The following is a 26,048-nucleotide window of genomic DNA, read 5'->3' as shown; positions in this document are numbered from 1 at the left end:
AAACACGTTCGGCTAATGTAAGAAATACATGTCACAACTTCACTGCATGCAGAATTAGGTTTTGTTCTACTTTTTGCAGGCCTAACCTTGCTGAGTCCTCTTGTCTTGGATTCCAGCCTTTTGCATTGCCACTGGGACGAAGGGCTGACATCCTTGAATAATGTATAGAGCCAAACTAGACCGCCTGTTCGCAGATAACACTGAGCTTTCTGCACCAAGCCTTCAAAAAGTTAGGAGAACACCTGCTGCACATGCTTTGATGGGTTAGTCCACCTCAGCTGTCTGGCAGTTTTACACACTTGATAGAAAAGACTGGGCAGGTAATCAGTGCCAGCTGTGCAGCTTGCAACTGCCTTACTCACTCCCATGAACACTGTGTTACACATGCTCGGGAATGTACAGTAATGAGTTATTATGTTTACAGCTGCACTTTGCAATAACATTGTTAAAGAGCATACGATCACCCTGAGGGCATATTCTACATCTGCCCAGACAGACTTTTTTGGAACATCAAAAAACAGGTGAAGGAGACAAAATCCCATTAAAATCTCTAAGGCTTTGGGTGGCTTAGTTTTCCCAGCACAAAAGCAGAAAATCTATGACTGAAGATTCCGGTTAATCATTCTCAATCATAAGAAGCTCTCTCTCGTAAGACAATGGCAAAGGGTTCAATTGGTTTCAAAGACAGCAAGATAGCTCTGGTTCAAATACTTGCAAGGCACCAGGACTAGCAGTAGAGAAGGACAGGTTACTTATACATCATATAGTAGGATTCTATGAACCAGGAATTACTCTTCAAGGTCCAGAAGAACTCTGTTCCCTGACAATGTCCCATCATACCTCTTGCAGGTCACTCCTCCAGTCAACAGCCTTATGGTCTAGGATTGGGTGTCAAACCTTGATTTCATTGAAGCCTCATCAAGGTTGCATTTGACCTCGGGGGGGGGGGATGGGTGTGGTCAGGGTGGGCATGGCCAGTTCGACATCCTGCAGCCCTCTGCCAACAAAAACAGAGCCCACGAGGGCCGCAAGCTGTTCTCCTGGGCTCTGTTTTTGGCTCCGGCCCTCTTGTAGCCCTCTGCCAGCAAAAATGGAGCCTGTGAGCTCTGTTTTTGCTTGCAGAGGCACCACGGGCCGGTCCTTTGCTGTTTCCAGGGTGGCTGTGCAGGCCAGATCTAAGCACCCTGCGGGCATGAGTTTGGCAACACTAGTCTAGGATAGAGAATTAAACCCATTGCAATTAACACTGAGTAGTAAAAGGCTAGATTGTCCCCACTATATTTTATCTCTGGTAAATTTTCTTGTAGCATTAGTATCCCATTCTTATAGATAGTAAGAGAATGCTTATGCTTTAAAAGCAAAAACGCAAAACCAAAACAGCCTATCTGGATCAAATTAATTGTTCCCATTGGATAATATTCATTGTTCTCATGAGTTCTATGACTTTGTTCAAATAATGACTAACAGATACAAAATTGCTGGCATTCCTCACCAGAATCTGGTGTTAAATGTAATGCTGCCCCATGTCAAGGACCTATTTATTTAGCAGAGGTTATAGCTGTGAATTGTCCTCTTATGCCATGTGAAAAAATGCAGCCAAACAGTTACATTAACAAAGTCTTCCAAAATCTTCTAAAAGCCAAAGGCCTTCCATGGATAGACTGAAGCGGTTCCATGGTAGATAAACCAGCTACCATACTTGGAACTATTAATTACTTGATAGCAGTGCTTGTTAATGCTGGGTAATTTTTAAATGAATGTATACTCACAGATATATGTGTCAAAGGAGGTTTTTTTTCCCCCCCAACAATAATATTACAGAGTAGGGATAATGAAGGAATGGTCAGACTCCTATACAAATTTGGAGCTATTTCCAATCTGTCACATTGTGCTAACTGACATAAAGTTTGTGTTGGTGGAAGTACCCAGATCCAATCTGCTATTACAATGTCGGCATGATTGCAACAATTCCAGAGCTTGGAGATACAAACCAGTCATTCTGCATATCGCATCTGGTCTGTGTTCCACTTGAGAAAAAACAAAGCAGCTGAACAAAAGACTTGTACACGTGACAGCTTTGTTTAGCTGCTAGTCCTTGTTCTCTAAACTGCTGATAGCTGAACCATCTTTTTTTCTGAATAGTTTTCTGAACTATTATTCTACATAACAATGATACATTTGAAGTAGGTAACTCATAATTAATAGAACCTGGATTTTTACATGAGTCATTGATTCAGATCTGTCGGCAAACTGGAAGGACAGGAGTGTAGAAGAACTCATTTAGAGACGGGAAGAACAATGGACGCCTTATCTAAGAAATGGCTTTCTTTTCTTGCATTTCTGCAGAAAGATGCAGCACCTTCCTTGCTGCAAATAGTTGAGCATCTCCATGGCCAGTCCAGCCAATTTTGTTGGCCTTTGATATGTTACTAACAGAAGTATAAAAATAACATTAATGTAGTATATTTTTACTACGAAGTTGCTTAGACTGTACTATGATCAGTATTTTAGAAAGAAACTCTGATTCCATCTTGCTTCAGGTCAGGGTTGTTACAGTCCTTCCTTAAGGGCATATGGACCAAAATTGTATAAGGAAGATTTTAAATATGGCCCCTTATATCAGTCACAAAGAGATTAGGAATATTATATTATAGAAATAATAATAATGGCTGGCTAGGGAATTCTGGGAATTGAAGTCCACAGTTCTTAAAATTGCCAGGGTTGGACACCTTGCTCTAGATTTTTGGAGTTACATTTAAGCCATTGATAGAAGGACAGAATGGAGGGCATAATCCATACTGAAAATCATATACCATCATCACAAGACTGTCTGGGATATACTTTACATGGGAAACAATAAAGGAAGACAGACTTTGGCCAGGCAGTGGGGGCTGTGTAATTTGCATGGCATTTAGGACATGCAAGATTGATGCTGCAGAACTATTCACCAGCGTTGGCAACAAAAATGCAGAAAACCCTTATTTTTAATTTATTATGGGCAACTTACATTTACAGAACTATACAGCAATTTTCCCTAGAAGATATCCCTTGGATTGCAAAATCAAATCCATGTCTATAGATAGCTTACATTAGAAAAACAAAACAAAATATCTATCATTTTCTAAGGCAGAAATGACTATGAAAAATTAGCACATCAGGCTGCCAATTTGGAATCAGAATTCTTCATTTTCTACATCCAGATGTGTTTTATATGGAAGGATTCACATATTAAGTTCCATTAAATGCTGTAATGAATTTTATATAAAGATTAAGACACACAAATCTTTACCCTGATTTTTTTTAAATAGTTCCATTCTACTATAATGCAAGAACAAGATATAGCAATCTCAGAAGGAGACAAGGATATCCACTAATCCAAAATTACTGTGTCTCACTACCCTAGATAACACAGATCAGAATTATTGCTTCTGATTGCAGGGAAGTTTTTATTCAGACCAAGTTAAATGTAGAGTCGCAGCCACATATAACACTTCTGTATAATTTGAATTACAAAGAACAAGCAGGAGTCCCTTTGTCAACACACAGCTGAAGTGGGGGATCCTACATACCTCATAAATGTGAATTGGGGCCAGTTGCAGAGCTCATCTCCATTCTGTTACTAACAAAACAATTCTTTGCTGGTTCAGATTATACTCTAAGAATACACTTTTTTCTTTCTGCTCCCAAATCACACGCTCGGTCATTCATTCATCCCCTATCTTTTCCAATTTGGCTATGGGAAACTCATATGGTTCTTTGTTGCTACTTGGGTCACTGCCATGACAATAACTTGGGCAGTATGAGAGGATGGAAAAGAAGTATCTTGCTATGATGAACCATACAAATTGTGCATGGGTTTGCAGGATGCAGTGAGATAGAGCACTCTGAATCACTGCCTCCCCCAGTGGAAATAATAACTTCCTTTTCAATTCTTTACATAAATAGTTCCATAATTTGAACTGGGTCACTCATTAATTAATTAATTTATAACAAGTAGGCAACATGATATTCTCTATATATTTTAAGCAGGAACTCACATTTCCCCAAGCCAGTAGTAAAGCCTTAAGAAAATTATAAAACGATGTATTTGGAAAGCATTGAGTTGCCTCCTTCTGTAGCAGGGAATAGATCCGCACCCAAGGGAAGGACACATCATGTCATCATTTTGCTTCTGGCTGCTGTTTGTTTTCTTTAAGTTGCCAGAAGATCTGAAAGTGTTGCAAGCTACAAATTAATTGCTACTCTGCTGTGAACTATTTAAAGTCCAAAACTGCCAGCAGCAATAGCCTTTTTGGGATTCAAGAGAACCAATTTCTGCCATGATGCCAAGGGAAACCCAGCTCTAAGCAGGGGGGCTTTAAAAACATGGAGGCTTCCAAGAGAAGTATCTCAAGTACTTCGGATCTTCCCACTCTTTCTCAACCATCGCCCACCAGGACTTGATTCATAAACCCACTAAAGGTAAAGGGATTTTCTTGTTTTGGTCTTACTGTAGGGTACAAGACCTGCCACTGCGTTAGAAAGTTATACAGATCAAATCTATTCTTGCTTCTTCAACAAATGATGGTTAAATAAATTACATTTACTGATTGCTTCCAGAAACTGGACTATTGGCAGTTTGGGGGTATTTGTTTTATGATTCTTCTCCAAACTTCTACGTGTCACTAAAAAAGAAACAAATTTAAAACAGATCATGAGATAACATGAGTAGTAGTTAAAGTTAAACCATAAAGTAGCTCTGAACAAACTGGTGGTGATCGTTACTGGTGAACCACAGGGAGAAGCCAGACAAACTAATAATATTATTAGCTTGTCTGGATCTGGTTGATCTTTCAAAATGCCTCTATTATAATTGCAATCTGACAGCTGACATCACCTATCCTATTAATTGGCATTAATTGGTAAGATCACACTTGGAATATTGTATCCAGTTTTGTTCAACCACGATATAAAAAGATGTGGAGACTCTAGAAAGAATGCAGAGAAGAGCAACAAAGATGATTAGAGGACTGGGGGCTAAAACATACAAAGAACAGGTTGGAGGAACTGGCTATATCTAGTTTTTGGAAAAGAAGGACTATAGTTGACATGATAGCAGTGTTCCAATATCTAATCAGCTGCCACATAGAAGAGGGGGTCAGCCTATTCTCCAAAGCACCTGAAGGCAAGACAAGAAGCAATGGATGAAAACTAATCAACTAACCTAGAACTAAGGAGAAATTTCCTGTCAGAACAATTAATCAGTGGAACAACTTGCCTCCAGAAGTTGTGGATGTTCCAACACTGGAGGTTTTTAAGAAGAGATTGGACAGCCATTTCTCTGAAATGGTATAGGGTTTCCTGCCTGAGCAGGGGATTGGACTAAAAAAACACCTCCAAAATCCACCTTTTTCATAATATAGTGAATATATTCTGTTTTCAGATTACCTTGATAACATTTGGAACATGCATCTGTCTATCTCCCACCTGCCCCCAATCATTCTTTGTTTTATAGTTTAATTCCTTTCCTTTCTTTATTTCCCCTTCCGGGCTAGTAAGGGGATTCATACTGCCAAGAGAGCTACTTATAGAGCTAATACTATTGAAACTTTTAAGGCAAGACATCTGCTTCATTAGGGGAGGGGGTGAAAGTATATGATCATGGAATAAGCGAAGTACGATCTTTTCTGGCCGAAAGGAAAACTGGAAAAAGATCTAAGAAATAATGCGTCAGTCCTGGCTTGGCAGAAAAGGGACCAATGTTAATTTAACTGCATCTAACTGCATCTTTTCGCCTGATTACGCCTGATATGCCAGTTGCGCCCCTTTTCTGAGTCGGGATTCCTTATGCACAGTCACTCATGCTCTCGTCACTTCTCGCCTGGACTACATGGGGCTCCCCTTGAGGAGCACCCAGAGGCTCCAACTGGTCCAGAATGTGGCCGCGCAGGTGATTACGGGAGCGACATGGCGCTCCCATATAATACCTCTCCTGCACGAGCTGCACTGGCTCCTGGTGGTCTTCCAGGTGCGCTTCAAGGTGTTGGTTCTCACCTTTAAAGCGCTCCATGGCTTAGGGCCAGGGTATTTACGAGACCGCCTTCTGCTACCGATAACCTCCCACCGGCCAATATGCTCTCACAGAGAGGGCCTCCTCAGGGTGCTGTCGGTCAAGCAATGTCCGCTGGCGGCCCCCAGGGGGAGAGCCTTCTCTGTGGGAGCACCCACCCTCTGGAATGAGCTACCTCCCGGAATACGACTGATCCCGGATCTCTGCACTTTCCGTAAGGCCCTGAAGACGTTTTTATTTCAGCAAATGAAATTTCAAAAGTGAAATTTCAGCTTATTTCACCTGGCCTGAATAGGTTTTATGGGTTAGTTTTTAATTGTATAGCTTGGGGTTTTAAATTGGGAGGCCGATTAATTTAATTTATTTTTAGTTGTCTTAACTTTTATATTGTATGTTATTTTAATTTTCAGCTGTTCACCGCCCTGAGTCCCTTCGGGGAGAAGGGCGGTATATAAATTCAATAAAAATAAATAAATAAATCTCTCTCAGCCACAGTTCCTATACCAGAATGGAACACCCCAATTTTCATCTCATTTCAGTCTTCTATGACACTCATGAACACACCTGGAGAAGGTGGAACTATTTTTAATCAACTCATCTTGCCTATATGATGAAGAAGTGGGCAGAAAGGTCCAGCTTCTACTCTATGCTAAGGTCTGGCTTTCAATGCTCTATTTCAGGAGTCCCCAAACTTGGCACCTTTAAGACCAGTGGACTTCAACTCCACTGGCTGGGGAATTCTGGGAAATGAAGTCCACAAGTCTTAAAGTTGCCAAGTTTGGAGACCCCTGAGGTAAAGCACTAAAAGCTCTATCTCAGGGGTGTCAAACTCGAGTCGTCACATCATCATATGACATATCGTGACTTTTTCCCCTTTCGCTAAACCAGGGGGTGACCGTGGCCAATGCATGATGCATCTGGCCTGCGGGCTGTGAGTTTGAGACCGTTGCTCTATCTGGAAGGGAAACGTGACATTTCATGCAGAGAACATATAATAATTTAAGCACAAAAATCCTTTTTTTCCTACATTCTGTTTTTCCTTCTACATATGATTTGAAGCAGAGATTGAACTATAAGCCGCACTGTCATTTCAGGGTCTAACAGCATGTCCACTTCTCAAAAATAAATATGGCAGCACAACAGAGAAACACAGCCTTGAAAGAAAGTGCAAACTTTCATATGCTGAATGATGGATTTGGGGTACTGTCAAAGGCAAAGGAGTGCCTATTCTCTTGTGTCCAGTCTCATGAAGAAGGATGTGCGGAGTGTGTACATAAACTGGGCAGTGTGATGTATTTTTATATGGTCTGTGCATATTGCACATTATTTTTTGTCAGAGCTCATATGAGGTTAACATATCAAATACCTACAGAATCAAGATTTCAGAAATAAACAACCAGAGACAAATGGAAACATGCATGAGAAGAAACTTCTCAGGTCTCTAAACCTACTACTAGATAGCCAAAGTAACCTGAAGCTGGACAAAAAAAAAATCTATGTTCCAAAGGGACATTTTATATGAAGAAAAGTGAGAACTAAGAGTTCAATCTCACAGCATCTCCTTCCTGGAAGATAAATTGCTCAGACTGCAGAGAACGCCCTGAAAGCTTTTTTTGACCAGTTGTAACTTGAGTAATTCTTTGGCAACCTGTTATGGTTGATACTGTAGCCCACTTGGCACCCTGCAGCACAGGACTCCTGTGAGGGAAAATTGGAACACTTTCCCCAATGGAACAAATGATGTTCAGTTATGGAAAACATGATACCTGGTGTCTCCCTTTGGAGATTCCTGCCTTGAAATGCAAGCTGGGCCTCAGTATTTGTTTCTTAGTTGTGGAATGCTATTAATTGGTTTGTATACTCATCTAATCTTGTAGTAGATGTGCTTTAAGATATAAAATAAGTTAAAATAATTTCCTGAACCTTTAATTCATTCAAGGCTGGTTATTATATCTTGTTTTGGTCTTTATTATACTTAATTTTAATCCTGGTGAACAAAATCAGTCCCATTTGTTCACTAATGAGTTTCCAAACTGTTTGCATTTTCAGCTATCAAAGCAAAATCATCAGCATAATGCAGATTATTGATGTTTCTTTGCTCCAGTTTTAAAGTCACACTCATCTTCTTCCAATCCAGCCTCTGCCAATATACTGTATATTCAGAATATTGATTGATTATGTGCCATTAAATCAATATTGACTTTTAGCGTTATAGCGTATAGAGTTTTATTAGGTATATAGGATGAATAAATAAGGAGAGACGCTATAGGTTTGTCTTACTTTTTTGTCAATCTGGAGCCAGTTTGTTTTGTCATGTTCCATCTGGACTGTGGCTTCCTGTACAAATTTTCCTTCTGTTGCTTGCCATATTTCTGTATAGTTCATCAATTCCAGAAACATTCTGACTTAGCAGTAAACAGAATACAGATCTAATTTCATCATCTAATAATAGAGATTGTTCTAAGACAGGAGTGTCAAACTCACTTTCATTGAGGGTTGCATCAGGGTTGCTTCAGGGTTGTTTGACCTTGGGGGGTCCAGGGGGGCATGGCCAGGGTGGGTGTGGCCATCTCGACACAGCTCCATTTTTGCTGGCAGAGGCGCCGTAGGCCGGTGCTTCTCTGTTCCCAGGACGGCTCCGTGGGCCAGATCTAAGCACCCTGCAGGCCAGATCTGGCCCTCAAAGCAGGGATGGTATACCATTGTTTTCTCCCACATAGTATGAAATTATGTCTTTGCTATTGATACTAAAATGATCATATGTTTCCAGCATTTTCCTATATCGCTGCTCCCCAAGTGCCTGCTTGCTTTAGCTTTAGCTGAGTAGCTGGGATGAACTTCATGCCTTGGGTGACCCTGCTAAGAATGCATCTTGGAATACACTCCAAATGCTTTTTGCTCATCCTTCCCAGGAAGCCCCTTCCCCATCACAATGAGGCAGCATAGCAGGACTTAAGGATGGACCACAGCATTATAGATGAAACATAGCATTAGCACACATTTAAAAAAAAATACAATAGCCATTGACAGCAGGAAAAGTTGTTTTCACTTCTCATTATTTGTTGCTGAAGAGCTTTGATTTATAGTATATTAACACTAGCAATTATTGGCCTGGAAACATTCCTGAAAAATGACCATTCTCAGGCTGGCTACTTATGATGTCATACCTCCACACTGCTTTTTCCTACCAATGTTCTTCTTTTTTGATAGTAAGAAATATAAAACCATGATTCTCCTCCTGTTGAGCAAGCTGGCATATCCTGTGCGTCTTCTTTTATGTCCAGGTTATCCATGATGAAGTTTCAATAATTCATCTCTAAGACTGAAGGATAAATATGCAACACTGACAGAACCCTGCAAAGATTTTGTGAACCTCCATGACAGCTCTACCATTACAGTGATCTAATTGTTGTCATATGGTGCTTGCCCTTTGTGAACAGAAGCAGATGAACAGATTGCTGTTGGCATAAGGTAAAGTAAAGACATCCTCAAACTGAGTTTGATTCCCAGGAATTGCACTCATACATTTTTCTGGGCAGATTTATGGAACTGCTTAGCCATTGCCTTTTTCTAGGGATGTGTTTTTGTTTTTCATTTTCTTGTCAATATTAATATCAACCCTTAAGGACCGATATATTCTCATGAGACAAAATGAGACTAGGCATCAGTTATACCTAGAAGCACATAGCAGGGCTGGGGTTTTATCATTGGACCTACCTGCCTCAGGTAGGTCCAATGATAAAGCAGCAATTTCAGACATCATGGCATATGACAAATTCCCAAAGGAAATAAGAAGTAGAACTTATTTTCTTGAATTTATGTAAACACTAAGACCTTAAAAAAAACTGGCATATTAGACAGTGGTGAAATTTTCCCCAGTTTGCCACCAGTTCACTGCATGCGTATGCGCAGTGCGGACCAAACGCATGCTGCGCACGCATGCACAATGCACACCAAATGCACCCTGTGTGTGCGTGCCAAACACGTGCTTCGTATGGAAAAAGGAGGCTTGGGAAGGTAAATAGAACAGCGAGGGGGGGGGAACAGCTGTGCCGCGTGATTTAGATTCACTAGAAAGCAATAAATCGCCCGGCACAGCTGATCATTGGAAATACCGGTTCAGAGGAACCGGTAGCTTTTTTTTTACTACCGGTTCACCCGAACTGGTGTGAACTGGTAACATTTCACCACTGATATTAGAGTATGTACTATTCATAGAAAAAAAACCCTACAGACTTTTCCAAATATGAACCCATCTTTACTAGAAATGTGATTGTTCCCCATTATTCTACAATGTCCTTGTGTTGACATTAGATTCTAGATAGTTACTTTGTCAGCTGTTGGTTTAACATAGCAATTTACAACTAGAGCTATGCTGCAAATTAATCTGAGTCACCAATTTCTCCTACTGCAGTCTGTGCCTGTGCAGCAATATCATATTGTGAAAGTTCAGTTTAATAGACTATCTGGAGAAGTGGAGGAGGGAAAGGTGTTCATTAAATCCAAATGTATGTAATTGAAATATCTGATTACCTAAACTGAGGCATATGATGTCATTTGTCCAGAAAGACTACAGAAACATATCCATTATTTTAGGAGTGAAGTCCAAATGCAGATGTGTTCCACTGCATCTAAAGTCCATTCAAAGAGGGTCTGTTAAAATGAGATTTACTGTCTGTGTCAGGAGTTGGTATATTTGGCACAGCTACTACCAAGCAATATATGTAGTGGTCAGGAAGAAGTTGCCAGCAGCAGCTCAGTGTCTTGAATTAGGGCTCTCAAGGCATGAAGGCCAAGACGTAATCTAATGACCTTCTAAAGCAGGACATGGCAATTGATCAGTCAAGGAAGGGAATATTGAAATTATTTGACACTATGAATCTGTAAGCGTTATCTTAGTTCTATAAATAATGGATGGGCAGTTTGTTTTATTGGCCATGGATGGTTTTAATCATGGGAAATTTTGGCTTTATACATAATGCAGTCACAAAGAATGATTTACAAATTACAATGGCTTTGTTCACATAATACAGAAAAGTGCCAGCAATGTTTTGTAGGTGCTGTATTTCTCTCTCTGTCTCTGACTCTCTCTCTGTCTGTCTCTCTCTCTCTGTGTCTGTCTGTCTGTCTCTGTCTCTGTCTCTGTCTCTGTCTCTGTCTCTGTCTCTGTCTCTGTCTCTGTCTGTACACATTCAAAACCTCTGGAAACTGCAGGGGATATGAATAGTCTGAATTATATTGCCAGAAAGGTAGATGTGGGATTTTCAGACTGATGCATACAAACTCAACTCCTTTGTTTCCTTTTCCTGGATTCCTCCACTATTTTGAATTTGGCCACTGAATATGAGGGACACAATTCTGGGAAGCTCTGGAGAATGCAGAAATGGAAATCAGAGCCTGAATGCATCACGTTTCAAGATGCCCATTAAGCTACACTACTTGAAGTCCAGTATATTCTGCCTGTGCCTGGCCCAGATTTTCTCTTCATTTTCAGTTAAGCCACTAATCTAAGCATTCATAAACTGTATTGTTTGGATTCAGTGTTTTGACAATTGCTTTGGTTGCTTTGCAGGCTTCAGTAGACAAGACAAGATATCTCACAAACCCAACCATTTGAGATCTTGCATACAGTACTACACATTTCTGCCAAGTTAGTGAGCACCATTGCCAATTTCCCCCAAAGGATGAAAAATTCCTTAGATGAAAGGGGAAAAAAAACCTGTCTACATGTTGTTTATTAACAACACAGATCACCTAGCAGCCAATTTAAAGAAATCAATTCAGTGGCAATTAAATTTTTTTAGTCAATTGGATTTCTTAAGTTTCAAGACAAGAACTAAAATGACCTGTAATAAGAAAGTTGGTGTTGGCAGGGGGGCAGAGGTCGACCCTGAGGTGCCTTGTTTGTGGGGTGCCTCAGGGGTCAGTCCTCTCGCCCCTTCTGTTCAACATTTATGTGAAGCCGCTGGGTGAGATCATCCGTGGCTTTGGGGTGGAGTTCCATCAGTACGCTGATGACACTCAGCTGTACATCTCCACCCCAGGCCATCCCAACGATGCCCTTGAAGTGATGTCCCGGTGCCTGGAGGCCATACGGATCTGGATGGGAAGTAACAGGCTTCGACTCAACCCTTCCAAGACCGAGTGGCTGTGGCTTCCGGCGTCCCAATATAGCCAGCTGGTGCCATCGCTGGCTATCGGGGGCGAGTTATTGGCCCCCAGGGATAGGGCTCACAACTTGGGCGTCCTCCTGGATGCACGGCTGTCTTTAGAAGAGCATATGATGGCCATGGCCAGGGGGGCTTTTTATCAGGTCCGCCTGATTCGCCAGTTGCGTCCCTTTCTGGATCAGGACTCCTTACGCACAGTCACTCAGGCACTCGTCACTTCCCGCCTGGACTACTGCAATGCTCTCTACATGGGGCTCCCCTTGAGGAGCACCCAGAGGCTCCAACTGGTGCAGAATGCAGCTGCGTGGGGGATTATGGGGGCGAGGGGGCGCTCCCATGTGACACCTCTCCTGCGTGAGCTGCATTGGCTTCCAGTTGTCTTCCGGGTGCGCTTCAAGGTGTTGGTTACCACCTTTAAAGTGCTCCATGGCATAGGACCTGGGTATTTGCAGGACCGCCTTCTGCCGCCGATAGCCTCCCACCGACCAGTACGCGCCCACAGAGAGGGACTCCTCAGGGTGCCGTCAGCCAGGCAATGTCGGCTGGCGACCCCCAGCGGGAGGGCCTTCTCTGTGGCAGCTCCTGCCCTCTGGAATGATTTGCCCCCAGAGATACGAAGGATATCGGATCTCCGGTCTTTCGCCGTGCCCTGAAAACTTTCCTTTTCCATCAAGCAGGGCTGGCGTGAACCCCCTCCCCCTTTTTTAGTCTTTTTTAGTTTTTAGTTTTTAAATTGTCATTGGGTTTTAATTGAATTGTTTTAAATTGGGCCAGTTATGTAATTCTTTTAATAATTTTAAATTTTGTATTGGCATGTGTTTTAGTTCTGGCTGTTCACCGCCCTGAGTCCACTAGGAGAAGGGCGGTATACAAATTGAAATAAATAAATAATTAATAAATAATAATAAAAATATAGGGTCGACCAAATCAACCTGATCTTGAATTCTTTCCATCAACTCACAGTTTCTATTAAAATATTATCTACATTATGAATAAGAATATTATTTTCCTATGTGGTATAGACATATTAAATTGGAAGTTAAGTAACAAGACTTTAATTGACATAAAGCTAGAAGTTTCTAGACTTGTTTTTTGAAACATTTACAAGGCCCTGGAAGATAATCAAACACACAGGTCTATTGTTGGTATAATCCAATTTTTTCTCCAAAATAAAGAAACAGTTTAAGTGAGTTTATTCCAAGGCTTAAAGTTACATAATTGTTCTGCCAGCAATGGACAAATGACTGTTGACAAACTGATGTATTCTATTTTAAAAAATCACTTAATTTAATGTTAATTAGGTCAGTGTGAAAAGACTGTTCTAAATTTTTGTTTATAATTCAAAATGATTTGTCCAATATGGAATGCACATACTTCTGGGTCAAAGATACGCTAATTAATCTCAAACATTTTCCAATCATTGTTCTCAAAGTTGCCATTTCCTGTAAGGGAGCATATGTAATTTCAATGTATATAATCTGGATTTTAGAATGCATTCAGGTTTTTCTATTGACAAAATCCAATTGACTACAGGAAAATTTTTGAGAAACTATTGTGGACCCAATTGGCAAAAGAAAGCTCAAGTTCGTATTGGTTGGGAAAAGGTAGAAGGTAGAAGGTAGAAGGTAGAAGGTAGAAGGTAGTAGTAGTAGTAGTAGTAGTAGTAGTAGTAGAAGAAGAAGGAGAAGAAGAAGAAGAAGAAGAAGAAGAAGAAGAAGAAGAAGAAGAAGAAGAAGAAGAAGAAGAAGAAGAAGAAGAAGAAGAAGAAGAAGATACATGGGACTGTGCTGTTAAGTCATCCAACATGATACGTAAATTATCTGTGAGTATGCATCTTTGAGCACACAAGTAAAAATACAAAGTACTGCATTATATCTAAGAATTAAGGCCCCTTAACAAAATGAGACACAAATTGCTTATGCCCTAGGTTTTTCTATATTATCCGTTTGTCTGCTTTAGTGGTGTGTCATAGATGAGGAAAGAAAGCCTGGGGCTGAGTTAAATTAGTAGAAAGACCCCAGCTTATGAGAACATCTCTCTAAACTTCCCCAAGACCGACATTGTTATGTCTTCGGTTTTCTGCCTCAGGGCCAATCATAACCAATGTTGTTACCCAGAGAAAGAAAGGCACAGTGTAATGCTAGAGAACAATGTTAATCATAGGAAATGTAATGGTAGGGAACAAGTTAGCATGTAAGACAGGGTTGTTAGTTTTGGCAGCAATGTCTGACTGTGCCCACATGCAAGTTGGCAGCTGTTTCAGAATGCATCCCTTCTGAGTCTGTCTCTTTGAACATGTATTTTCTTTCCGATCTCAAGTTAAATCATGTTCGAAATATACAACCGTGGCCTGAATCCAACTGTCTAACTATGCAGGCACTAACTAGTTAATCGTAAACCACAAAATCAGCTAGATAAATGTAGGGTGGGTTTTTTTGAGGGATGTGGGGAGAAGAATGAGACTGCAGAGGATGATGAGGGAAAGCAAGAGACTTTAGCTTCTTTCAGCAAGTCCTACACTAGGAATCTGTGAAGTTCTGATTTCCACGAATATTTATTTATTTATTTATTTTGTCGTATTTCTATGCCGCCCAACTCCCGAGGGACTCCTAAAGGAAAGGGGGGGTCAGAAAATGGTGCTGCTCAAGGTTCCATATCTTCATCCTTGAAAATCTGCCAATTTGAGACTGATTTTTTTTTAAATAAAAGGAAAAAAGAGAAGCTTTTGGGGGGAACAGCTGCCAAGAAGACAGACTATTCTTTTATTCATATGAAAGGAAGGGAATGTGGATCCACTTTCAAGCAAAGATTGCCACATAACACATGAATAGGAAACACTGCTTGAAAATAATACACCATAGTGAGGGGGGAGAGCGTGCGCTTTGGGCACTCGGTCCGGAAAAGGTTAGCCATCACTGGTCTATAAATTCAACCCAGATTTTAAGAAGAGTGGGGAGGGAGGGAGGGAGGGAGTATTGTTCATCACGAATTATTCAGATCTTCAGATCTCAAATCATTCAGAGAGAAGGCAAAGCAAGAAGCTTCTGATGAAGGACAAAGTCAAACAATGTCCCAAGGGTGTTGGAAGGGCTAGGAACGCACTGTGGTTTGAAATGGAAAAGAAAATAGGGGGAAAGGAATAAAGGGAGTTCAAAAGAAGCTGCCAATTCGGTTCTCAATATCTCAGTGCTGAACATCTGTACTACAAGTTGTAGGTAAGATTGGATTCCACTCTATTAATGTATCTTAGATTCAAAATGTAAACAGAGGAAAGTCAAAAGTGCCTTTCAGCTCTTGCCTAATGTGTAAACTTTAAAGTTTTGACATAGTGTGACTGGCATAAGTAAAAAATATGCTGGCTCGAGGTCAGGTCATTTTTATCAGGAGGAAGACAAGTCTTCATGTTCAATATTTTAGATATATATTTACTTAAAGTTACTGTTGCACATCTTACAATTAGAATTTCTCCAAATAATTAAAAACTTTGAAAAATGCAACTTGGACATCTTCGATCAGTTTTACTTTTCATGTTATGCCTTATTTTAACTACAGCTATTTTTTTAAGAAGGATTAAGTTTAAGCCTTTTAAAACAAATAAAAATGAGGACAAATCCTCATAATTTAAACAATGAAGGCTCAATCATATTCAAGTCCCATGGGGAGATTAAGGACTTGCTGAAACAAACATGTTTTGGGTCCAATCCAAAAGACATTGAACTTTGCTGGGAAGGGAGTTCCAGAAAATAGGAGGAACCGCAAGGAATGTGCAAACCCTCTCTCATAATTTCTGCAAATTCCTGCATGTAGAATTGCATTTGGGACAGTAATCGACAGAACAATTTTGGCAACGTAGCTCCAAAGTTCTGTTATGAACTCTCATACAGTATATGCTGTTTATCCTCTTATTGCCTAACCTATGTCCCATTCAGGAGCAAGGATTCTATTCTTAAATAATGCCATTAAGATCTTAATTACTGTTCATCATACTGAAGATCATTATCCACACATACACAAAACAATCTTGCATTCAATTGGTAGTTGTTTGTTTTAAATCTGATAGTAAGATGTTTTAACACACTGTCTGGAACATTTACCTGCAATAGTAAATATGTCATTTTCGCAGTGGAAGATTACTGCTTATTCAGAGCATTCACCATGAACACACTCTTATTCAACCACATTTTTTACATCACAGGACTTGGCACTTGGACCTGAGCATCCACTAATGATCATATTGGTCAAGAAGGGATGAACAGGGAGAGGACACTCCTAGTTTAAAAAAGAATAAAACGAACAATAATTAATAGCTAGGATAGAAACCTGTCTGGAGCAACTACCAATAATTTTCAATACATTTTGGCATTGGTCTTAAGAATGTTACCATTTTCTACTAGAGAAAATGGTAACATTCCTATTTTGTCCATAGATAAGTAAAAACAGATCCCAATACATTGAAAGGAACTTTCTTTTAGGGAATTATGCACGGAACTGCTATGGATCATTGTACTTATATAATAATGCAAATAAAACTCAAGTCATAAGAGTTTGTATATTTAGAAGGGAGATCTTGGATTTTCAACACACAAGATTTCTTGAAAGGAGGCAAGCAAAGTTCTAATAAACAGAAATGATTTTGCTCCTGCCCACTAAGCAAACACTGGTCAAATATTTACAGAATTAATGCAGTCAATCAAGAAAGTAAGGCATCTGCTTTTCAACAATCATCCACTACAAAGTAAGATCATTAAAGGATATGTTATTGTAATTATACTAAGCTGAATCATCAATTTTCTTGGAACGTTTCCATTACCAACAAAACCCACCTCCCTTCTGCGAATGTTTTAATAGAGGATGCAAAAAATGGTACAGGCAGCCTGTTAAGTATGGTTAAGTGAGCAAAATAATCATCTCCTCTTTCAGAGGGCTACCAGATGTGGGCTGCAAAACTTCAGATGATTATTATGACTGGAAAAAGTAGCTCTGTCACAGATCTATTGTGAAAAGTGTGATGGCTCTGGCAGTTTAACTTTGCCTTCTTTCTGGGACCATTGATTTTACTTCCATTTTCTAATTGAATCACATTGCCAAGGTTGATTGAAGTATATTAAACTTATGCAGCTCTTTGTGCAATTCTTCAATATCAAAGATAATCCCTGTGACTAATCTGGAAATCACTGTTCTCATTCTCAATTTTCAGGTCTAAAAATAGTAAGAGGGGAAGGAAGTTTTCCTGAAAATTGCACAAATCCCTCCTGGTATAATAGTCATGATGGCTGCTGCTCCTTTCTATTTCCTGGATTTGGTGCACAGACAGCCCAGTTAACCAAGGATCATGTGCTGCACTAACAATCTGATTTTTCAGTGCAATGAAAAACCGCTGGAGATACATGAAAATTTAAAAAGAAAACCTGAAACTAAAACATGCGTTTTCAGGTCTCTAAGGAGATCCTGAAAGACAATTAAAAAGCCAATTCTTTCTCATTAATGCCTTTATTTGTGGTGACAGATTGATATTACTAAAAAAAAAAAATGCTATTGCCATATCTTTCATGAAAGCCTTCTTGGATTTGCACTATTGGGGCCTGCAATAAAGTTAAACAGCACATAGAATATTTCAACATGGTCTAATTATAACAAGAATAATTAAAGCAGCTGAACTTTTGGGATGTGAAAAGGGCCTTAAATCGAATGGATTGGAAATATCTTTTTCGTTTTTTGGATTTCTTGATAAATATATTACGTTTATGCTGAGTTACATGGCAAGAGATTTACTGGATTGGGGCATGCAGAAGATCTGGCTGTTACCCTATTATGGTGGTTGGAATTAATAATCTGGATAAAAGACACCTTTATAGACATTATATGGAATATAAATATAAAGTCACTCGGGTGGTTGTTGTGTTCTTTTTTGCAATATGAAGATATTTGTTCTGGATGGGGGCAGATGGTAATTGAAGATTGAAGATACTGAAAATACTGTTGGAATTAGGATGCGATGTTACCCTAACATGGGTGATGGAGTTTATCATCCAGCTGAAAGACATTACAGAAGATATTATATGGATTACAAGCTTAAAGGTTTTTTTTAGGATTTTATTTACATAAGGGAATATTTTTCTAGTTGAGTGGGCAGAAGAATAAAGATATTGATATGGTAGTTTTGTAGGAAAGTGGGGGGAGATAGGTTAGGTTATTGATTGTTTAGTTTAAAGAAAAGGGATATTATGTCTAGATGTGAATATATGTAAAAGATTTGAGCTAAGAGATATAATGATGGGGGGAAGGAAATGGGTAGCTGAACTGAATAAATGTTAAATTAGGATTTACTATATAGTTTTATAGTGGAAAGTTGTTTTGAAATGTTATATTAATATATACAAAAGATTTGACTTAAGAGATATACGTATGGGGTAGTAAAAGGGTAGATTATGAGCAGAAATCGCTAAATTGGGAGATATAATAATATTATTATGTTAAATTAGGAGTTATTAGATAATGTTATAATAGAATGTCACTTTGAAATGTATAGCATAGTATAGTATAAGGGGGATATGATAATTTTATTAGAAAGAAAGGGTCAGCATATGGAGATGGAGTAAGTGGATGGTAAAGTATGATATAATCTGTTATGAATTTGGGTTTTATTATGAAGAAGTCACAGGGGAAGGGGAGGGGGAAGGGGGGTTAGGGAGGAGGGGGGAAAAAAAGGGGGAAAAATCTGTATTTGAAAAACTTTTTCAATTAAAAAAAAAGAATCATTAAAGCAATCTACTCAGTCATTGAATAGTTCTATTTTTATGCAAAAGTATTATTAGCTTTCTAAGGTACTACAAAATTTGATTTTGACCCCTCAGAGTAGTCATAACTTTTCCTGGAGAAAGACATAGCTGAAAGAGTTGATCTTTTGGGAATCAAGGAACTGTCTAATTGTACAGGTAGTCCTCGATTTACGACCACAATTGAACCCAAAATTTTTGTTGTTAAGTGAGACATTTGTTAAGTGACTTTTGCCCCATTTTATGACCTTTCTTGCCATAGTTCTTAAGTGAATCACTGTAATTGTTAAATTAATTACACAGTTATTAAGTGAATCTGGTTTTCTTAATTCACTTTTCTTGTCAGAAGATTGCAAAAGGTGATCACGTGACCCTGGGACACTGAAATGGTCATAAATGTGAGTCAGTTGCCAAGTTTCTGAATTTTGATCACATGACCATGAGGATACAGAAACGGTCATAAGTGTGAAAATGGTTATAAGTCACTTTTTCCAGTGCCATTATAACTTTGAAGAGTCACAATGACACTGGAAAAAGTGACTTATATAACCATTTTGTATTCCTGTATAGGAAAAACTGTAATAACATTTACAGTACACTCTCAACTGCCCTGAGTTGTGGAAAAGGTCTGTGTAATAATTACAATAATTATTACACTTATAATAAATATTAATAACTGTAATAATTAAAAGTAATTAACTATATAAATATTTAATTTCTTCATATCAGCTCCAGGAAGGAGTATATTTGCAAATTATAATAGTTTTTATATTTTAGCTAGAAACTATTTAACTCAGATGCTCGACAAGAAGAGTCCACTTCTTTAAAGGATAATCTTAATTTTTCCAGCAAGAAAGAAAAATAAATGCAAGTGATTCACACCTCAAATAAGAAACCACCGGATAAAAGGTAAGCTAAGCATGAGCTGGGGCATTCTTGATATAATTAAAATTCAGAATAAGCTGGCAACTAATATCTATATTTTTCTGAATTTTTCTTCACTGAATTAAAAAAAAAATTAAGTAGGCTTTATAAGAACGTTTCTAAAATACTAACTTGGCCTTTTCTCAATTATTATTATTATTATTTATTGAATTTATATACTGCCCTACTCCCGAAGGACTCAGGGCGGTGAACAGCCAAAAGATAAAATACATATAATACAAACGTTAAAAAACCATTTAAAATACAATTAAATAATTTGGCCCAGAAAACAAATTTAAAACACCCCAATTTATAAGACAAATTTAAAATTTAAAAAACAGTTTAAAAGAAAAGTTAGGCCAGACCAGCCTGCTGAAATAGGAATGCTTTGAGGGCACGGCGGAAAGCGCGCAGATCCGGGATCCTCCGTATCTCCGGGGTGAGCTCGTTCCAGATGGCGGGTGCCCCCACAGAGAAGGCTCTCCCTCTGGGGGCTGCCAGTCAACACTGTTTGACTGATGGCACCTGAGAAGCCCCTCTCTATGGTTGGTGAGAGGCTACTGGTGGCAGAAGGCGGTCTCGTAAATACGCCGGTCCTAAACCATGGAGCGCTCTAAAGGTGATAACCAAAACCTTGAAGTGCACCCGGAAGACCACTGGGAGCCAGTGCAGCTCGCGCAGGAGGGGGGGTCACATGGGAGCGCCACATCGCGCGGCCGCATTCTGGACCAGCTGGAGCCTCCAGGTGTTCCTCAAGGGGAGCCCCATGTAGAGAGCATTGCCCTCTCACTCCAGCCACCACAGTGAATATTCATTTCTAAAGCAGACTATGAAAAGGGTCCCTGCGTCTTCATCAGGCTGCTATATTACTTTTCATCACATACAGTAATAGTAGTAGTAGTAGTAGTAGTAGTAGTAGTAGTAGTAGTAGTTGTTGTTGTTATTATTATTATTATTATTATTATTATTATTATTATTATTATTTAATCTTTGGTGAGATTCACAGCCTTTGAGGCTGGTTAATAGCTCAGCAGCTCGAGTCCTAACCAAGGACCTAGGAACTGTTAAGGTATCGTCGGAGGATGTAAGCTGTTCCGGGTAAAGTGGTTTTTTGTAGAGTCAAAATGTTCAAGTCTGGTAAATTTAGAATTTCTAAATAGCGAGGTAGCCCTTTGGATATTGCTCCAAGGGCTCCAATTACAATCGGGACAACGCACAATTTCTTTTTCCACAGTCGCTCAACTTAAATTTGCAAGTCCCAGTACTTTGTGATTTTTTCTTGCTGCTTATCTTCAATCCATGCATCACTAGGTATTGCAATGTCAATGAACCATACTTTTTTCTTTTCAACTATTGTTATGTCAGGTGTGTTGTGGATCAAGTGCCTGTCAGTCTAAATCCTGAAGTCCCACAAGATCTTGAGTTTTTCATTCTCTAAAACTTTCTCAACCTGATGTTCCCAGTGGTTTTCGCTATACTTAAATCCAAACTTCTGGCACAATTTCCAGTGAATGATCTTTGCAACGCAGTCATGGCGTTGTAGATAGTCAGTTTGTGAAATTTTGCTGCACCCACTGATCAGGTGGTTGACTGTCTCATCTTTCTCATTACAGAGGCGGCATTTGCTGTTAGTGGTAACATATTGAATTTTTGCCTGCATGCAGTTTGTGGCTAGGGCTTGTTCTTGAGCTGCCAAAATAAAGCTTTCTGTTTCTTATTATTATTCTGTTGTTGTTGTTGTTGTTGTTGTTGTTGTTGTTGTTGTTGTTGTTATTATTATTATTATTATTATTATTATTATTATTATTATTATTATTATTATTATGAAAGGACTTCCTCACTGGTTTTAACTACAAATTTAGATTTTGCACAAATATCAGTCATGTTCAAGATTAATTGCAGTCCAATTAAAGAAGAGCTGGTGCTGGGATTAACCTCCATTTAAGAAGAAATTCCAGATTCTACTATAGCTCTGTTCAGAGGAGCAGAAATACTTGCAACTGGCAGCCGGCATGAAGCTCCATTGACTATGCTAGGTTCCTAGACTTTTCATTAAACTTTAAGGTACAATTGCACTTCATCTAATACTGTTAGCTGTTGCAGTGCAAATTCTGGCCAAATTCCTTGGGGGCGCGATTTGCAATGTCAGTTCCCACTACTAAATTTGGGGTATGGCAGTTTGGAACCCAAATATAGACAAGATGTCCAGTTTAAAGAACTATGGTTTCTTGAAGGAAAAGCATGCAATAATATGTACAACCAAATTTCACAATATGGAATATTGTTTGGGAAATTAGGATTACTTTGTAAACTATTATGGAATACATGGAATAAGCATAATGGTTTGGGTAGCCTTCTAGGTTCATAACTGAAAGCTGAAAAAGAACGTTGAAAAACTGGAGCTCAGCCAAGCAGAAGAGGCATGGCCAAACAAATTGCAACTCAGTCTCTGGCCAATCAGATGAAGTTAACCCATTGCTTGGACTCTCCAAGCAGCGCACAGGGGAATGAAAGCTGTTAGGAGAGCAGGTAGTTGTTTCTATTGTAATGAAGGAAGGCAACTTTGGGGGGCCTTACAACAAGTATGATTACAACAGCTGCTGTTCACTTTTGGATCTGCATGGAAAAAAACAGCTAAGCAAAGACTTCGTTGCTATTCATTCGGAAAACAATCCAGTTGCCTGAGCCATTTTTATGAGGAAGAGAAAAGAGGAAACATTATGTTAAAATCAGGACTATCACTCAGATTGGTACTTTTACAAACTAGGATCAAATCTGAAAAGTTCTGGTAGTTTGGAACACCCAGAGGGCACCCATAAAACTTGGAGTAGGGCTAGATATTATTTGTTTACTAGCAATCCTCCTTTGTGTGTGTGTGTGTGTGTGTGTGTGTGTGTGTCATGTTTAAGTTGTTGGACAGAGGAAGAAGTGGTTTTCTCCATTGGCATAAAGAATAGGGTGAAGCAGGCTACTAAAAGTAAAACCTGGCCGGCAACCTTGTCCAACCAACAAGGATGAATCAAATCCATAATGCCTTTTGAAGAAAGCCACAGGATTATACCAAGTATGACTTGAGTCACCCCAAATTGACTCAATATAAAGATGAGGAAAGATTATACAAGCAAATCACACAAAAGCATAACAGGAAGCCTCTTGTATATGTATTTTATATTCACAGGAGTTTAAACTTTTGTTTTTCACAGGACTCACTGACTCTTGCATACTGTTTAGAAGCTACTACCAAAGATACTGCGGGTTTTTATTCCAAACACATTGATTTGAAAAGTGCCAGGGACACTCCCTGGATTTGTTTCTTACCTTTACAGATTCTCTCACTGTCCATAGGCTCATAGCCAGCACGGCAGGCACATCTTCCGATTGCCACCATCCACTCGCCTTCCCCGTTGCAATGCAACTTCACTCCGGAGGAGCCAGTACTGCTGGCTTCTTCAGCATCAGCCACACAAGTTCCTGGTGCCTCCACCAAAGAAGTCCTTTCGCCTCCAGCAAATGTCTCTGGGAAAGAGGCAAAACCCTTCACCACTGCAGGACATTTGTAGAAGAAAACTTGGACAGCCACCAGAGACATGCAAGCGCCAGAGTCTTGAAAGGCCAAGTAGAAACCTCTCTTCGTCAATGGCCCAAAGCTTCTCACCTTGACGTTCATCTTCACCACCTTCCCAGAGCTATCCACCTGGGAGAAGCTCTCATCAGCGGCAATTGTATCCACTTTGGTCCAGGGGCCCTCGTGCCACTCCGGATGCTCAGCAGTGGCTAGGTCAGTTTCCGATTCATGATAGTAAAGGGTAAAAGTCTCTTTGCAAGAAGAAGCCACGGTCCTCATGCTGGCACAGTCACGAACAGAAAAGCGGAGTCGTATGTGAACTCTGTGGGCTCCATGACGCTCTATGAAATGAGTGCGCAGCCAATTATTCTGTCCCGGCTCAGCAACATTGCATACTTCAAATGTTCGAATCAGATGCTTCCTGTCATCCAAGACACTCACCTCATCCCACTGTATGGAGTTGGGGAGGGGAGGAGAGGAAAAAGGAGACAAACAAGCTGGAAATATAAATCTTATGGGATTGGGGACAGTGTTATTTTACACCTGAGAACAGCCACCTGGATCCTGCCACAGTATATATATTACACAAATTTGGCCTAAATTTTAGTTTCATCATGTTTATAAGATCCACAGGGATAATATGAGATTACTATTATTTGGTTCCCTGACTCCCAACACCAAGTGCCTTCCTTAATCTATGTCTTGTAGATGAGCTCAGGAACCTTTCTGGGAAATCAGTTGCACATCTCTCTTCCAGCCACAGTCATTTTTTAAATGATTTTCTGAAGAAGGGAGAGGAAGTGGGGGGGGGGAACAGAGGTGGAGGAGGAGGAGGAGGAGGAGGAGGAGGAGGAGGAGGAGGAGGAGGAGGAGGAGGAGGAGGAGGAGGACAACAGAGACAAAGACAAAGTCAACACTGCTTGAGAAGTAAGTCCAATGAATTTTCCTTCCATGTTCTGAAAAATCCAATATTATAAAGCACTCACCACACTGCAAATCATTCTAGATTGCATGTGTTTTTATTTAACACATATGTGCTTTATTAATTACCATCCATCCTAGGAAAAAATTAATTGTACTCAAACATGCTATTCTTTGAGAAAAAAGGAAGAAGTAAGTTTACAAGGATGCCAATTATTTTCTCCCAAAGATTCTGAAAGTTCTTCCAGACTAAGGAGAAACTGGACCTTCTCTCTCATCTCATTTTTTAAAGAAAATATTGCTTAGATTTAAAGTAGTAAGATTGAAGTTTTCCAAAACTGCACGTGAGTAGAGATGTACAGAATATTCTGTACATCACAGCTGTTCCATATGTTCCAAGCATAAAGCACATATTCCCATTCTATGTGTTTAAAGTCTGAGAATTTGTTTTTTCTGTTTTGCCTTGGTCTGGAATCAAAATTTGACTATTTCAAGAGAGAGCATTTTGAGCGATCCAGGTGCTATGCTGTTTCGTGACCCATAACTAACTTGTCTTTTTTCAAGATGTTTCCAGCCTAGCTGAACTGACCAGATGCTAGTCACATGAAGATGACATTTAATTCCATTGTACGAGGTGCAATGACAATAAAGTAAACTAAACTAAATGTCTACTATCAGCGTGAGCAAGAACAAGTGACACGGGAATGGAGGGAAAAGAGCCATTTATTATGTATGTGAATCAGAACTTGAATGTTTAGGAAGCTTTGTCGTTTGAGAAGATCTGACTGACCAAATGCAAATAAAATGAATTAATACTGCTATTGGAGCTAGATGGGGCAGGCAGAGGCAGGGTGGGGGGGGAGGTGGGATCTGCTATTAATCGATCAACCACCTCCACTGTGATGATCCCCCATTGGGGCCCAAAATAGATTTTACTTGCTTATTAGGGAAATTAATTCTTCCAATAATATGTTCTTTATTGATAGACACTGCTTTCTATATCGGTTTGGTTGACATTGTAAGTTTTGGCTCTCGTATCTTGCTGTTGTTTAATTTTAGGGATGTACAAAAAAAGAAGAATTCTAATTTGGTTTGGTTAAGTTTGTTAAGTTTTGGCATGTTTTTGTGCCTTGTTGATGTAGAGCTTTCAGATAGTATTTAAATTCAGTTTCTGCTGGTTTATTCAGTTTGACAAATGCAGTATTAATATTCTATATATTTCTTTTTAACCAAGGTAATTTAAGGGTTATTTAAGGGTTACCTCTTAGGGAGGTGGAGTGCCAAATTTGCTAAATATTTTAAAAAGATGGCAGTACCTCCTAATTTTTATCTATCATTCATCGTATAAAATAGTCAAAAGAATCCATTATTTCTTTAAAAAATGTTTAAATAATTTTTTAAAAAATAAAAATTACCCCATGGTTTTTTCCCCCTTCATCTAGCTAGGTTAACAGGGAGCAATTAGTATAAACCAGCATCTCATCTATCATTTTGGCTACAAAATGGAAAATAAGGGTGTCTGCAGCTTGTTCCAAATGCTTTTTCTTTTCTATAGCCAAGCACTCAACAATTTTGTGGTTTCTGCCATCAGAATATAGACCACTGGATTATTTGAGTTATGCCTTATTGGTTTACAGTCAAAC

At 39.4% G+C, this 26,048-nt stretch overlaps 1 protein-coding gene across 3 annotated transcripts in view; it reads right to left on the bottom strand.

The window, feature by feature from the left end:
• LOC117661772 (ephrin type-B receptor 5) overlaps positions 1-26,048 on the bottom strand; it is a 168,745-nt gene that overhangs the window by 91,889 nt on the left and 50,808 nt on the right. For all 3 annotated transcript variants that reach the window (XM_034410897.3, XM_087886459.1, XM_034410898.3), the window contains one exon: positions 23,238-23,934. In XM_034410897.3, coding sequence (XP_034266788.2) covers positions 23,238-23,934 — 697 coding nt within the window. The remainder of the gene's footprint in view (positions 1-23,237; positions 23,935-26,048) is intronic.

The sequence above is a fragment of the Pantherophis guttatus genome, chromosome 2, assembly GCF_059756535.1.
Source record: "Pantherophis guttatus breed Tessera chromosome 2, ASM5975653v1, whole genome shotgun sequence".
Taxonomy (NCBI): Eukaryota; Metazoa; Chordata; class Lepidosauria; order Squamata; family Colubridae; genus Pantherophis; species Pantherophis guttatus.
Note: the sequence above shows the minus strand (reverse complement) of the source record. Positions and strands in the feature narration are given on the sequence as shown.